Below are 17,090 nucleotides of genomic sequence, written 5' to 3'. Positions count from 1 at the left end.
ATTATAATATACATGTCGAAGTTACCCCATTTTACGGTACCTACCTTATCACGCATCTACGTTTACTTATGTCTCTCAATCTATTCCTCCCATTTTTATCACTCCGGACCGATACTGGGATAAGATGTTCTAGAGATGCCATCTGGCGGGCATTAGTTTAACCAAACACGACGGTGGCTGGTTCGTGATAACAGCGGGAGGGAGAGACTTAGATCCGATAAGAAACGTCGCGTTGATCCGCTATCTAAATAGCGTGTAACTCGTGAGCTAACTTCGTGGCGATTTGTCATAGAAAGTTTTATACCGTTTGGAGTCTATTATGCTCACTGTCCATAGGCGTAGCGTATTCGTAAATGGTCGGTTTACTATACGTATGTATATTATACAAGGTGTTTTGAAAAACATGTACCATCTCTCGTTGGGAGATTCCTTACGTAAAAATAAGACTTATTTTTCATATCAACATAGGTCCGATTCTGCTTTGTTTCGTAGCTACAGTAGCTAAAGTCTTATTATTTTTTCGATTTATTATAATTTTCTTCCAAGTACTTTTAATGATTCGAATAAAAAAATTTGAGGGTAAAAGTTACTATAAATACTACATATGTTAATGCTAAAAAAGTGTCGATAAATTTTTCAGGGACGTTCATTATTACGTTATTACTAGAATATTTTTAAAAAAAAAACATGTGCACCACTGACTTTTTTCTTTTGATATCTAAATTGTGTAGGCCATTTAATTCCAATTAAAAATTATCTCTTGAAATTTTGTCGAACTTGGATGAGATAAACGCAATTTTATTAAACACAATTAATAAAATTAAAATAAAATTAATAAATTATATATTTAACCTAATTTATTATTAAATATTATTACCACTAGTTATTATTAGTATTAGTCCAACCTGCAGCAATTTTATATAAAAAAATATTGGTATGTATGATAATTACAAAAAACCTAATTTTAAAAAGTTTTAACATCCTTTAACTGTAAACTATGCATTTCCATATCCATGTTTATAGGAACTATTTTTTCATATTTTCTGATGAGGAATCAATGAGTCCTTAATTAAGGACTCAATGAGTCCTTAGTTAATAATATTAAAAAATTTTAAATGTTGCTATTAGACTTGGTTCAAGGCAAATTAATAAAATTGCATTAATCTCATCAAGTGTGCACACACATTTTTTTATATGTGTCGCACCCAGTTAGTGTAATTGTCCATTTCATGAAATGGATATACAGTAAAACTTCCATATAGCGGCCACAAAAATTTTCAAAGGAATGTGGCCGTTAAGGGAAGTGGCCACTATTGGGAACAATACAATACAGATACCAATGTAAAATGCCTTTATTTTGGAAACGTGCAAAGTAATTAAAATTAAGTACGAGCATGCAGTACAAACACACAATAAGTGTTAATAAATGATCTTCAGTTTTAGATTTTTGGCACAAAAAAATAATTCAGTTGTTACAAAAAAAAACTTTATTACATAAGAATTTTTGAAAAAAAAAACTTACAATGTATACATATGTATTTTACACATAGGTATTCTTATATACATATGTACAATTGACTTTAAAAAGTTACAAAATGATAACCTTATTTTATATGGTGAAAAACTGATTAATGGTAGTCTGCTTTAAATTTTTAATTTTAATTTTTGTAATTTCACTTTCAAATTTCATCAAAGAATGTCTCTTAATTTTTCACATACTTCACTCATATTATTTATAGATGAACACAGAATGTCTTGGCCTTCATCTTCTTCCTCTTCGGCTTGAGTGGAGTCCTGTCTGTCCTTGTTGTTTGTAAATTCCTGGATTATTCCCTGCATCTCTAAACTAGGATTTTCCGTAGGGACATCTGAATCGACTGTCAGATATTCTTTAAGATCTGGACTTCCTGGCATGTTTTTTAAAATTGAAGATAACTGACTTAAAGGAATGTCGTCCTCTTCGTCAAATGCATCGTCCCCTTTGACGGTTGCAAATCCCGCTTTTTGGAAACATTTTTTTATAGTGTTCGATGTAACATTTTTCCATGCTGTACTTATCCACACCATAGTACTTGCCAAATTTATGCTCTCTTTAGCCTTTTCCATCGTTTCTTCGGTATTAGTAAAAGTCAAAAGTCTTTTAATAAAAAATTGACGATATTTTAATTTAAAATTTTGAATAATTCCTTGGTCCAACGGCTGGCAATGAGATGTCGTATTTGGAGGAAAAAAAATTATACGAACATTTTCAAGTTCTATTTTTGGGTGAGACGTGGCATTATCCAAAAATAAAAGAACTTTTCTACCCTGCCGTTTCATTTTGGTGTCAAAGGTTTTGAGCCAAGATGTCATTATATCTGTCGTCATCCAAGCTTTTTTGTTGGATACCCATTCTATCGGCAATTTATCTACATGCGCTCCTTTAAAACATCTCGGGTTTTTGCTCTTACCTATAACTAGCGGATTTTCCTTCTCACCATGCATGCTGCAACAGAAAAGCAGTGTCACTCGTTGTTTAGCTGATTTTTTGCCAGCACATTTATCATTCTTTAAAGCAAAGGTTTTGTTTGGCATTGCCATATAATAAAGCCCTGTTTCGTCTGCATTAAAAATGTCTTTAGTGTCGTATTCCTTAATGATTGCTGTTAATTTTGTTTTCCAGTCTTCAACAGTCACTTCATCCACATCTGCAGACTCACCACAAATTGTTTTGAAGTTAATATTATGTCTCTTGCAAAACTTATTTAACCAGCCAGTTGAAGCCTTAAATTCACTAAGTTTCAAGGATGTAGATACCTCAAGAGCTTTTTCCCGAATTAAGGTTCCCGATATGGGTATGTTTTTGTTCCTTGCCTTACAAAACCATTCGTAAACTAGTTGATCGATTGCAAATCCTTCTGTTTTAGGAAACTTTCGTTTTTTATCTGCATTGCATCCTTCTTCTTCAAACATTTTTTTTAATTCCACTTTGTTTTTTAAAATGTCGTTCACTTGCGTTCTTCCAACACCAAACTTTTCCGCCAACTTTCGAGCACTGCTGTTATATTTTTCACTTTCCGCGACAATATTTAATTTCTCTTTAATAGACAAACGTTTACGTTTCAAAGACATGGTTGCTGTTCTTTCAGAGTAAGAAACTAAACTGATTCTATATCTCCCAAAAATTTCAGCAAACTACTGACGAATTTGTATTGTATTTGTCACTCTCTGTACCTATTTCTCAAACAAATTATAAATGTTTATTGCTTGGACTTTCCTAAAGTGTCCTGAAACAGCTCTTGTTAGACAAAAAAAAAGGTTCGAAGGGTTCGGTTTTTGGCCGGTATTGGGGCAATAAATTTAATGGGTTTTTCCCTAAAATGTACCTTTGAAGCGGCCGGTGACCGCTTTCGGAATTAACGTTATTGAGAAATATTTTAATATAGGAATTCCCCTAAGATTAATTCAAACAACTGAAAATTGACCGCTAACAGAAGTGACCGCTTTTTAGAAGTGGCCGAAATGGGAAGTTTTACTGTATATCCACTTAGCGAACTGGTTCGAAGAAGTTTCTGAGGGCTTATGATCAAGAAAAATCACAGATCTTCCTGGGTCTGAGTAAGAACAATCTTCGGATTGTCACGGGGTTTTTAACAGGACACTGTCTCCTCAATGAACACCTCAGTAGATTGAAACTAAGAAGAAACGGCGAATGCAGATTCTGTGGGGAAGATGGTGAAACACCAGTACACCTCATCACTGAGTGCGCCGAGACGACAACCATTCGTGCCATGAATTTTGGTACGACTGATATTGGAGATGGAGAACTACCCTCTATAAAACCGTCCCAGATACTGGCTTTTGTCAAAGCCCTGGGACTGTATGATGAGTTATGAATCAAGAAAGGGGGACACAATGGATCTGTAAGGTCGAAGTGATTAACCCCCCTCCCACTCATTCTAAATTCTAAAAAAAAAATTCTAGCGAACTGGTTAGGTTAGGTTCGCGAACTAGTTGGTTTCAGTTCGCGAAGTGGATATCCATTTCATGAAACGAACAATTACACTCAGTGGGTGCGACATATGTTTGTCAACAACGACGATATTGGACTTCCACCCTGTATATATTTGTACTAAATACCACTTTCACGCATTTCGTACTTACTTGATTTCTATAATTGTAATTATATTTCTTTTAATTTTTCTCCATAAAATTTTATTCATATTTATTAAAACTCTCAATAACTAATATTCAGCCGCTAGTTAAAAACGATTGCTAGATTTACAAATACTACATAAAAAATAATAACATAAGAATTACAACTTAAGTGTCCATAAAAATATTTTATTGAATGTTAAAAATCCAATTATACAGTAATAAAATTTGAAAATGTAATTTTTTAATTAGTTGCGCAGATGCATAACAAAAATTTCCTCTTTTTTTTATTTTGTTTATAATTCGTATTAATATAGCCTGCGTTTTTAATGTTTAACATCTCTTGTGTAATTACATTAATTATGTAGTAATTGTTTATGCATAAATAAACCAGTTACAAGGTGATTCAGGCTACCGAAAAATCTCTATTAAGTTTTTGGTTTGTGAATTTGAATTATTTTTTTTTTAAATAATACCGGGTGCGTCTCAAAAGTGAGTCACTCCTATAACTTTATTTTTTCAGATAAAAACAACGAGATTTGGTGTGTTAGTATATGACAAAAATTAGGATTGATTGACGTATTCAGTTCTTTTCGGCCACTTCCTGTTTCACCGGAAATTACTACAACTTTTGATTTTTAAATGGCATCCTCGGTATTTTTTTTTTACTTTATTCGATAGAAATGACATTCTGAATAGAATGACATATCATATGTCAACTTTTGACATTTTCGCTTAAAACAAAATTTTATTTAGAATTTCAATTTAGAGTGCCATGGCTATGTTAAAAACACCAATTTTTAATCAAGGAGCCTTGGAAAAAAATGTTTGATCGTCTAATGTTTTTAGTGAAAAAATCAAATCGTATTTTTAATCATATCTCATTTTTTTAAATGGGAGAAGGGTGACTCGTTAGCATATTTTAAAAAATCATTTTTTTACGAATAATTTGGTACCACACACTTGGTATTTCGAGTCAAATTGTCGTTATGAACCGCGTGTTGGAATTTCAAATAAACCATGCCCGAAAATGTGAAGAGTTGACACATGATATGTTATTCTATTCAGAGTATGGGCTTCCTCATTGGCAGCATATCAGCAGATATATCACAATTGAAAAAAAAAACCGTTATTTAACAAAATTTAATTTAATATGTAAAAAGAGGACAATTCAGTTAAATTGTAAAAAAGAGGCCGGACACCCAGACATGCCCTTAAAAAGAGGACGTGTACGGTAAAAAGAGGACGTCTGGTAACCCTAGGGGTGATCCACTTTTGAGACGCACGCTGTATACAGGGTGCTACAAATTCGAGGTACGAGCATGGGTATCTCGGAAACCGTAATAGAGACGAAGATTGAAGATGGTTAAATTTGGGCAAAGTTGCGCTTTGGGATGTTCACCACGATGCCATCAAAAAAGTTTTAAAAATTTTCAAGGATTGCTTGAAACAAAAAAAAATATTAGGTGTGGCATATCATTGTACACAGGAGACCGAGTTCTTTAAAAATCAGAAATAAAAAATGCAGGTCCGTATTTAAAAAAATAAAGTTGGCCTCTGTATCTCACAAATTATCTAAAAATTGAAAATCTAAAAATACTATCGGATAGCCCTAATAAAGTGGCTATGAGAATGTGCAATTAGTTTTTTGATTTTCTAAAAAGTAACGACAAGAAAAAATAAAATTGATTTTCAAAAAAATCAGTTTTTTCCAGAAAACTCAGCAATCCTTGAAATTTTTAAAACTTTTTTGATGGCATCGTGGTGAACATCCCAAAGCGCAACTTTGCCCCAATTTAACCATCTTCGTATCTATTACGGTTTCCGAGATACCAATGCTCGTACCTCGAATTTGTAGCACCCTGTATATTTGAAAATGATTTGTGATTTAAGTCTTTATTCCGAAATTTAAAAAGACTTAAGTCATTAGAAAAGGTTTAAATCTTTTAAAAGATTTAAATCAGAATTTTCATACATTTTTATGATATGTATTTTTATATGTATATGGGATTTCATTTTCAACAAATTCAAGATTGTAAAAATATCAGTATTTTGTTTAAAAATCTCTAGCTCATAAAAGAATAGGAATAATAGGATAATTCAAAAATGAAATGTTAGGAATACATCCAAGACTACAGGAAAATGGTTTTTATCCAAAATGCCCGTCCCATTTTTTCCATAGGCTGTTTTGAATTTATTGCTAAAAACGAAGTTTTGACTTACCCCGGTATAAGCCCACCTAACAGAAATATACCGGGTGTTGCATCGTCGGACGGGACATAGGAAATCCCATGTAAATTTTAATGGAGTCAATTTTTGACTTCCCTAATTATTTTAGAGGATAATTCTATTTAGGTTTATTGAAGAGCACTAAAACCAACGTTCAAAAGAATAACTTTAGATATTTTTGATTAGCCCGTTTACGAGTTATCGCCGATTTCTTTTTAAATATTTATCCTTTCTTATGGGCCTGTATTTACTTATGAGAACCGGTCAAGGTAAAAGATAACTGTCAAATGAAGTTGTCATTTCAGAAATTTACCTATTTAGTGCTTTATTATTATTCAAAACTCATTCCTACATCGGAAATCTTAAAGATGTATTTATAAATACACATTAATATGAATTAATGTAAAATAAAGTAATCAATTACAAGGTTAATTATAGTATTATTACAATATTCAATAACTTATTAATTTACTATTAAATTGTTAGAACTTTAGATTTAAGAAGATGTTCAAATATTCCTCCATCGACTACTAGACAATAACCCAGGCGATCATAAAATTCTCTTCTTACATTCGCTAGTTGGTAAACTGAAATTCTATTACATTCGGCAGAAATAGCATTTTTAACTCGTCTAGATTTGGATATTTTTTATCCTTGTATATCCTGTTTTTTAAATGGCCCCAGAGAAAGAAATCATTTGGCGAAATATCAGGAGACCTTGCTGGCCAATTTACTGTATGATTTAGGCCGATAACGTTTCCGTTAAAACTATTGTCTAAATATTTCCGAACAGCCAGGGATGAGCCAGGCAGCGATCCATTTGGTACCAAACTTCCTGATTTTCCCTAGCGGCATCATGTAAAGCAAGTAAAATATGATTTTCGAGTAGTTCCAAATAATATTCTGCATTTAAATTTCGTGTAAGAAATAATGGCCCGATAATATTGTGTCCGAATATCCCTGCCCAAACATTTACTTTCTGTGGATATTGCGTCCTTGTTTCGACAAACCTGTGTTGGTTTTCTTTGTTCCAATATCGATAATTTTGAATATTGGGTTCATTATTTAAGGTAAACGTGCATTCGTCAGTGATACATATGTTTTTTTAAAAATTCCCTATCCGGGTTTGCTCTTTCCATCATATCAAAACAAAACAATTCATATTTGAAGAAATAGTATTTATGTCGTTTCAAAATTCGAAACGAAAGCCATTTAATCATCAATACTTTTTCTTCGGTAGTGTAATTCATGGCTAATATTTTCGATGTAGGTAGGGGTTTTTAATAATAATAAAGCACTAAATAGATAAATTTCTTCTTCTTCTTTCTTCTTAAACTCTCCTTTTCAGGAGAGAGTTGCGTTGCCTAGGCTGCCAGGACCATTCTATCAAAGTACTTTTCTGCTTTTCTTTTTTCTTTTTTTTTTGGGTGGTCACGTTTTATGAACTTTCACCGATTTATCTTTCTTAACGACTAACAATTATTGAGGCTATTAAACAGGTTGCTTTAAGCTCTGCAACTATTCAGTTATTCAAGCATTCTACGATTGAAGCTGCAGATCTAAGTCCCAATAATTACTGTGCATTTCAAGAAAATGTGATTATGACATTTCCAATTTACGGCTAGTTTTTTTTTTGATTATAAAGTTAATGTTAGGCTTAGTAAATATTTAGAGTTTTAAATTACTAAAATTCAAAAACAAATGATGCAACACCCGGTATAAGCCATTAAAATAATAAAAAATAATACCGACAAATTTATCTACAAACTAATACCATAATCGTAAAAATCGGAGTACAAATTAAAAAGTTATGAAACATGAAACGTCCAAATTTTAGGATGGCGGAATTTAGTGCCGGAGAGTTTATAATTAAGTATTTTAAAACTGACTTGTTGCAGCTCTGTCTATAATGCATATTTCTTATAAATTCTTCTCACCAAGTCATAATTTGATTATTAATAACATTAAATCGAAAAACTGTACTAAACTTATTTTACTGTTTTATTTTATTGATGTTACTTTCTCACGTCTTTATTATCGTTATTTTTGCTATTATTACATCTTCGTGCGTTACCTCCTCGCCGTAGTACGTAACTAATGGTCGCCATAAACCTTCCATCGCGAAACTGGTACCATTAAAACACCATCAGTCCGGCCCGGGAGAGTACCGACTGCGTGCCGCCCCATATCGTCCAGCGGCGGCGCTCGTAATTTAACCGGCGGGGTTAAATTATGTCGGCAATTAACCCGAGGCCGGTAGAAAGCAAGTACCCGCCGTAAATTGAGACCCTCCCCCCCTTCGGCGCCTCGATACTAAGGAGAAATATCGTTGGCACGACTACTCGAAAACAAAACACTCGGTATTATGATAACGAAAATGGAAAGGGGATAAACAATATTTACAACCACATAATTATATTATAATAATGTTTTTTTTTTAATATGAAAGTTCAATATTTTTAGGTTTTCCATTAGAGTTGCCAGAAGTCCGGGGTTTCCGGGAAAATCCTGGATTTAGGTAAGGTGTGCCGGATCACGGAATTTTATTATGCCTGTTCCGGAAACCCGTCACATGTGTCTATCATATTATAAAACCATTTGTTATAAAGTTCACAAAGTAATTCTTATGCTGAATATATTCCATCACATTTTTTGATTCAGCTTCATTGATTTATGTCTTTGAATAAGAAGACTAAGGAAGGAGCATAATGCTATCCATGTATTCATGCATGGTGGGCGGAAAAAGGACTCTAGGGTGGGGATCCTTGACAGTTCTGTTTGACGATTCATTTGACACATTTGAATTTGATTTGAAATTTTGTTGATTTGTCAGTCTTTACGGAGCTTATTTTATGTTATTTATTATTTATTCTACTACTGATAGTTGTATAAAGGTAGTAAATCTAGATGGAAATTGTGGCAGACCTTAAATTAACAGTGACACTATCGCGATTTATCAAAAAAGACTCTAAAATAGTTGGTTGTGTAGCGTGCGGTAGATCTCGGCAAAAATCGAGTGAAATAATGGAACAACTTTTCGCTAGTAAGTGACTATTAGAGATGAGCAGAAAATCGCAAACTGCGAATATACATACGTGTAGTAAACCGATCATTTATGAAATTCACTTAAATTAACTAATTATATATTTTTTCCTGCATTTTTGCTTTTATTTACTACTTGTCAAAGATTAGATGTCAAAGAATTTAGATACGTCAATTTGACTTACCTGCTTCAGTAGCGTATCGGATGTTTATGGCTATAAATAATTATTATAACTTATCTATTTTTACTAGAATTTTAAATTTTTATAACAATTATAATAACTACAAACATTTATTCACAACGTAAAATAAATAAAAAAATATTGAGTCTACCCCACGTCTACCCTACATCATAGTTTTACATTTTTTAAATAAAATTAGAACAACACTGAAAAACCGGAATTTGAGTCTGCCATATTTGAAGCCCATCGCGGTGGACCTAAGATTTTTGATATGCTCCTTCCTTAGTCTTCTTATTCAAAGATTTATGTCTAATTTATTCTGAGTATACAGGGTGGTTCGAACTGTATTCGGGAAACTTCGGCAGCATAATCTGCTGATAAAAATAAGTAAAAAAGTTTGTATAAATATATGTCCTAAAAAGCTTAAAAAGTTTCGGAGATACAAAGTGTAGAAGTTTCATTTTTATTTCGATTGTTTACAAATAATTTTTGAAGTAACGTCAATATTTGGATGAAAATTGGTGTCTGGGAGTTTTTTGGCATGGGAAATTTTTGTAGGAGGCGCCTACATGTGTTTTAACTGTTGTGAACATTAATAACTTTTCGTCCGTACCTGTATAAAATTACGGAGTGAAAAAATACATATTTTCGTGATATTTCACGTAAGAATGTCTCTTGGTTTATTTTGCCGACATTAGATAATTGTCAGAAGTCAATTTGAAAGTCATTTGAGGAAAATTCTTTTTTGGAAGAATGGTTTTGAAGAAATAAACTCGCCATAAAAGTATAGAAATTTTTACTATTAATGTTATACATGCATTATTAATTATATCTGAAACGAATGATGAAACATTAAGTATTTTCCTTCAAACTACGATTTACTTCTACAAAGAAGAACGTAAAAAATGACCAACAAAACCACCATGCCACGTTCTCACATTCTTCCCGTACATTAGTCACCTGCGACGTGATACCGCTTTCAATTAGTGCTGCCGAGTTGCTCGGGTCTCGATGGGCCTTATTTATGTCTTAATATTGGGGGCCCGCGTACGTGGACGCTGTTACTGGAGTCCCATTCGCTTTTTTATGCGCTTGTCGTCGGTAAAGTCTGACGTTCGGTGTCTGGCGGTGCGTAGATTACGATGCCGCATTGAGAGAATACGTAGCAGAACTAGAGGTGGGAATTTTAGTTGTTTGTGAGGAACTAGTTGCTTAGTTCTAGTTCCTTCAGAGAAATAGTTCCTTGAATTAGGTCTTTAATTCACATTAGTTACCGACTAACATTGACATCTCCGTTGCTTGCTCCTAGGTTTCGTTATAAGTCTTATAGCTCATAGGTTTCATTATAAGTTTCGTGTAATTGGGTACATTAAAAATGTCCGTACAGGGTGTCTCAGAAATAAGTGCAAGTATTTTAACTGGTAGTGTATTTCGACCCTATAAACATGCCTATGAGTTTTTTTTTGCGAAAAAAAAATTGTTGAAAATTTATTTTTTATTTGACATTTTCCAGAAAATTTTAAAAAACCTTTTAGTACCACTTGTTTATTCAACTGAAATATCTCTACTAGTTCAGTTATTGGGGATCAAAAAAGGGGTCTGCTTGGAAAAAAGTCCGGAAGTTTTGAAATTTTGCAGGTTTATAGGTTTTGGGGTCCCTAATTAAAATCCATAAAATGCACATTACCAGACTTGCCGCCGGCGCCGCCATCTTGCCAAGATGGCGTCCAAAATCGGTATTTTGTGAATATTTCGAAAACTATGCGTTTTTCGCGAAAATATTTGAAAGGAGCAAAATTAAAGAGAATAAAATTTCCTATAAAAAAGGTTTTATGAAAATTTTCGCTAAAGTCAACCGTTTAGGCACAAAATCCCTTGAAATTTTACAATTTTGCGTAAAATATGATATATTATGTCTAGTCGATTTTCCGAAATCAAATGTCGATTAGGGTTCACTAAACCTAGTTTTAGTTTAGTTTCTTCAATTTTGTCATGAAACAGTGGCGTATCATGTGTATCTCTAAACCTTGCGGATGTGAAAACTCCTATGTTATCCACATTCACGTAAGAATGTCTCTGGTTTATTTTGCAGACATTAGATAATTGTCAGAAGTCAATTTGAAATTTAGTCATTTGAGGAAAATTTTTTGGAAGAATGGTTTTGAAGAAATAAACTCGCCATAAAATCCCTGTTGAAATTTTTACTATTAATGTTATACAACAACTATTAATTATATCTGAAACGAATGATGAAAATGTTAAGTATTTTCCTTCAAACTACGATTTACTTCTACAAAGAAGAACCGTAAAAAAGACTCAACAAACCACTCATGCCACGTTTCCTGGGACATTCTTCCCGTACATTAGTCACCTGCCGACGTGATACCGCTTTCAATTAGTGCTGCCGAGTTGCTCGGGTCTCGATGGGCCTTATTTATGTCTTAATATTGGGGCCCGCGGTACGTGGACGCTGTTACTGAGTCCCATTCGCTTTTTATGCGCTTGTCGTCGGGTAAAGTCCGGACGTTCGGTGTCTGGCGGTGCGTAGATTACGATGCCGCATTGAGAGAATACGTAGCAGAACTAGAGGTGGGAATTTTAAGTTGTTTGTGAGAAACTAGCTTTTCTCATAGTTCTAGTTCCTTCAGAGAAATAGCGTTCCTTGAATTAGGTCTTTAATTCACATTAGTTACCGACTAACATTGACATCTCCCGTTAAGCTTGCTCCTAGGTTTCGTTATAAGTCTTATAGCTCATAGGTTTCATTATAAGTTTTGTGTAATTGGGTACATTAAAAAATGTCCGTACAGGGTGTCTCAGAAATAAGTGCAAGTATTTTAACTGGTAGTGTATTTCGACCCTATAAACATGCCTATGAGTTTTTTTTGCGAAAAAAATTGTTGAAAATTTATTTTTTATTTGACATTTTCCAGAAAATTTTAAAACCTTTAGTACCACTTGTTTATTCAACTGAAATATCTCTACTAGTTCAGTTATTGGGGATCAATGAAAGGGGTCTGCTTGGAAAAAGTCCGAAGTTTTGAAATTTTGCAGGTTTATAGGTTTTGGGGGAGACTAATTAAAATAAACGCGCAATGATACGCCACTGTTTTATGACAAAATTGAAGAAACTAAACTAAAACTAGTTTTAGTGAACCCTAATCGACATTTGATTTCGGAAAATCGACTATACATAATATATCATATTTTACGCGAAATTGTAAAATTTCCAGGGATTTTGTGCCGAAACGGTTGACTTTAGCAAACATTTTTATAAAACCTGTTTTATAGGAAATATTATTCTCTTTAATTTTGCTCTCCGCAAATTTTCGCAAAAAACGCACAGTTTTCGAGATATTTACAAAATACTGTTTTGGGCGCCATCTTGGCAAGATGGCGCCGGCGGCAAGTCTGAAAATGTACATTTTATGGATTTTAGTTAGAGACCCTAAAACCTATAAACCTGCAAAGTTGCAAAACTTCCGGATTTTTTTCCAAGCAAAAATCCCCAATGACTGAACTATACGGTGTATCTCTAAACCTTGCGGTGTGGCAACCTCCTATGTTATCCACATTCTACATAGTTCTATATTTATAAATTCACGGACAAATTTCTACCCAAAAAATTACGAATGTTAAATTTAATCTTTTATCAGTGCTCATTATTAATAATTCTAGAAAAAAAAACACATTAATTATTTTTAGTTCTTACCCTTTCAATGAAAACTTAACAAAAACCACCGAAAATTAACTAAAACATTACATTTATGACGTTTACGAAAATCTGTGTTATGCTGCAAAATAACTTTATTTTGGAATAAATTTAATAAAATGATTCATCATCTTATTCACTATCAGGTCGCAAAAAAGAAATTTCTAAAATGTTTATCGTAATTCAGAATTCAATATATCAAAAAAAAAGCCCAACGAATAATCGATTCATTTTTGTTTTGTTTGTTTTCTATCATGTTTCTTTGTTTTTTTTTAAATTTAATAAGAATTTGATTGCTTCGAGTGTCTTAATATCGTCGTATGACGCAAGCTCGTCGCGGCGGCGCAAAAGAACAAAGTAGAAAGGAAAAGAGCAGTTACCGGCGTTACCAGTTGACACGCGGCACTTTTGGTGAACGGTTGGCTGTCGATAGCATTGTCGAAAGACATCGAAAAGATAGCGGAAAAACAAATTATGTATTTAAAATTGTTGAGGAAAACATGTATTTTCCTAGATTAAAAGTAGTTCGTAAAGTACACTGATAAAAAAGATAGACTTGAACTAAAGTCGTCATCGTTCTTGAAAAAAACAATTTAGTGGCGAGAGAATTTATTTTAGCGTAAAAGAAAATATTTTGCCTGAAGAAAGACTCTCTTAACTCAAGAAAACTGGTTGTCGTGAAAAATTCGAAAATTTCTCTTGAATCTATTTTCATTCAACCAAGTGCAAGTTACTTTGTTTTAAGATAATAAGAAAAATAGGCTAGGAAGTACTTCATTCAAGAAACATGGCCATTTTTCCAATAGCTAAATACTCCTTAGATGAAAAAAAAATAACGACACGCAAAGACGATGACGAAGGACGGTATATACAATCAGTCGGCAGTTCGATCAGTCGTACGTCGCATTTCATAGGTCGCACATCATAGTACGCACGGGTTTTGTTGCTTGGAATTTTGCATAATTTGCTTTTTAAACGCATATCGTATAACAAATTACCGAACGTTATTAATATGCATTTGTCATTTTATATGGACAAATTTTAGGATATATGGATTCCTGAAAGGAGTTTATGAAAAAATGGAAATTAGAGCATTTATTTGCTATATTTGAAGGTAAGAGACATTTACCTAATGCACCTGTTTAGATAATGCATGCGTGACTATAGATAGAATAAGAATATAGGTATCGATTTTTTTCTGCAAATAATTACAAAAATTTTAGAATTTCAAGTCGTCGTATTAAAAAATTCAAAATGTGACCAAAACTTATAATTTTAATAATTTGTTTGCTTTACTTTGATTAATCGTGATGTAACATTTTTTTGTAATTTGTAGAGTGATGAACCACCCCAAAAAATACCAAGAAGTGAAGAAGCAAAAATAACTACTATCGAGGAAAATAATATCACTTTACTTACTACAGACCAGGAAAACCTAAATTTATCAGAAAATAATATACCTCGTAATATGCCTGTATATGATGTATAGACTTCTCTTAGATCAAAATAAATTTTAGTTGAGTCAATGGTATTCGCTATTGGTTTAATAAAAGTGTCTCTTTAATCAAGAAATGTCCCTTTTTAATCAAGAATTTTTGCATGAATCAAAGAGACTATTGTTCTTGTAGCAAGAACTTCTTTGCATAATAATTTTGGGTCAAAAGTGAAATACTTTGGACAGATAGATTCTTCTATTCTCTAAAGTAATTTTGAAAAGATAGCTAATGCTTTGGGCAAAGAAACGTCGTTCTTGGCCCTATTGAAAAGCGCCAATCTTTTGAGTCAAAGTCATATTCATTTCGACTGAAGGAACTTTTTTTTCAGTGTAGCGATAAAAGACAATAATTCTCAACATTTATTCATTCAGAAAGGTATTCAAAGTAATGTGCGCTTTTCAAGGTGTTTTGTAAATCAGTCTTTCAAATTGTGAGGAAGCCTATTAAAAATGTAATGCATCTCTGCAATCTCGGCCAAACTCCTCAGGTAGTGTGATTTTATGTTATTTTTACTTTCTTGTCCATATGGCAACACAGGGCGTCGAATTACCTGAGATCCGGGTAATTAGATGTAGTAGGCGATATCTGCCGGCGGTCCTCAAAATGTTGCTATTATTTTTTAAAATTTTTAAAGTTAAATAAATCGGCTATTTTCAATTCATTTTAAAAATGGTAAAGAGAAAATATGTTTCTATTGACCAGATCTACCACCCCTTAAAAAACTTGCACCTATTTCTCGGTCACTCTGTAGAAGTATTAAGAAACCAACAAAAAATACGTAGATAACCCTTTTTTTCTTTAATGCCGTCATCTATTCCAATGCCGACGAATTTTCCGTTGCAGGCACCGTAGTCGAATCCGTCGAGACGCCGACCGTCTCGAGATAAGGCGTCTCTGGCGTCGTCGCTCGCCTGCAAATGGCCGAATCCGACGCCTCGTACGAAATTAACGACGGCGTTACGTCTTTGAAGTGGGAGGTGGGGAGCCTCCCGCGTCGCAAATTTGGGGATACCGAAACCCATCAAGAGACCGGTATCGATTTTTGGAGCCAGTGCAGTGTAGTCTAGGTAAAAGAAAGATTGTTTCTTTTTCTTTGGGATAGATATTGTGATGAGCATTATTACCATTCGTTTTAGTAAATCGAATCACCTGATTCAATTTCTCGACTGTGACAATGAATCGACTCTTGCGATTCGTCCATTTGATATTTTTAGTATATTTTTTGGTATATACAGGGTGCTACAAATTCGAGGTACGAGCATTGGTATCTCGGAGACCGTAATAGATACGAAGATGGTTAAGTTGGGGCATAGTTGCGCCTTGGGCTGTTCACCAAGATGCCATCAAAAAAGTTTTAAAAATTTCAAGGATTGCAGAGTTTTTTGGAAAAAAACGGATTTTTTTGAAAACTAATTTTATTTTTTCCTGTCGTTACATTTTAGAAAATCAAAAAACTAATTGCACATTCTCATAGCCACTTTATTAGGGCTATCTGATAATATTTTTAGATTTTCAAATTAGCTGATAATTTGTGAGTGTGAATGTCACACTTTATACTTTTTTTTTGGTTTTGGGTACCTTAACAGCAACAAAACTATAAGTCCGACTCTGTGTTTTAAATTATTTAATCTGATTATAATCATCGCAACAATATTGATCAGTGCTAATTAACATTGAATAAGGAAAATTGAGCCAATTGAAAGATTCAAATAAATAATATCCAGATCAGCAATTTAAAGATATTATTTTTAACTTTTCTTATTGTGAATTTGAAATTCTCAGTGTACGATCTAATAATTTGCATAATATTAATCGTAGCTATAATGAATAAATTAACTTCTACAAACTAGTTTCTAATGCTTTACATAGTCTACATGTTCGAAAGGGTTACCACCCTCCCTATTGCACAAATTTATTTTTCGTTCAGTTTTATTTATAGCCAGGGCCTAGTGAAACATTCAAAATGGTTCCAGCAAAAGTTTCCCAATTATGACGGGTGATGGCGCTGATCGTCAAGATTTTTGGACAGGGATTTTGCTTACCGACAATACGACGTGAGCTACGACCGGACCAGGACCAATCAAAATGATCAGTCTTTCTTGGACATTTGCCGCGGAAGTGTGTGTTAATTTCTGTTGTGATAAGTGTGGTTGTGTTTGCAGTTTGATTTTTCGGTTTTGATATTATGTTAAAATTAATTTTGAAGTATTTATCACCTGTTTTTATGTAATAGTACTTTTTTTAGTTCTATGATCTGATATGATTGTAACTTGTAGATTTTCAATAAACTTGTAG

At 33.3% G+C, this 17,090-nt stretch overlaps 1 protein-coding gene across 1 annotated transcript; it reads right to left on the bottom strand.

The window, feature by feature from the left end:
• Window positions 1-1,689: 1,689 nt before the first annotated feature.
• LOC115886036 (tigger transposable element-derived protein 6-like) lies at window positions 1,690-3,111 on the bottom strand. The gene is made up of 2 exons (XM_030905065.1): window positions 2,451-3,111; window positions 1,690-2,111 (listed from the first exon to the last, which is right to left on the bottom strand). The coding sequence occupies exons 1-2, from the start codon at window positions 3,109-3,111 to the stop codon at window positions 1,690-1,692; spliced, it is 1,083 nt and encodes a 360-aa protein (XP_030760925.1).
• Window positions 3,112-17,090: the final 13,979 nt, after the last annotated feature.

Source organism: Sitophilus oryzae, unplaced genomic scaffold (genome assembly GCF_002938485.1).
Source record: "Sitophilus oryzae breed Bouriz unplaced genomic scaffold, Soryzae_2.0 scaffold_466_pilon_pilon, whole genome shotgun sequence".
Taxonomy (NCBI): domain Eukaryota; kingdom Metazoa; phylum Arthropoda; class Insecta; order Coleoptera; family Curculionidae; genus Sitophilus; species Sitophilus oryzae.
Note: the sequence above shows the minus strand (reverse complement) of the source record. Positions and strands in the feature narration are given on the sequence as shown.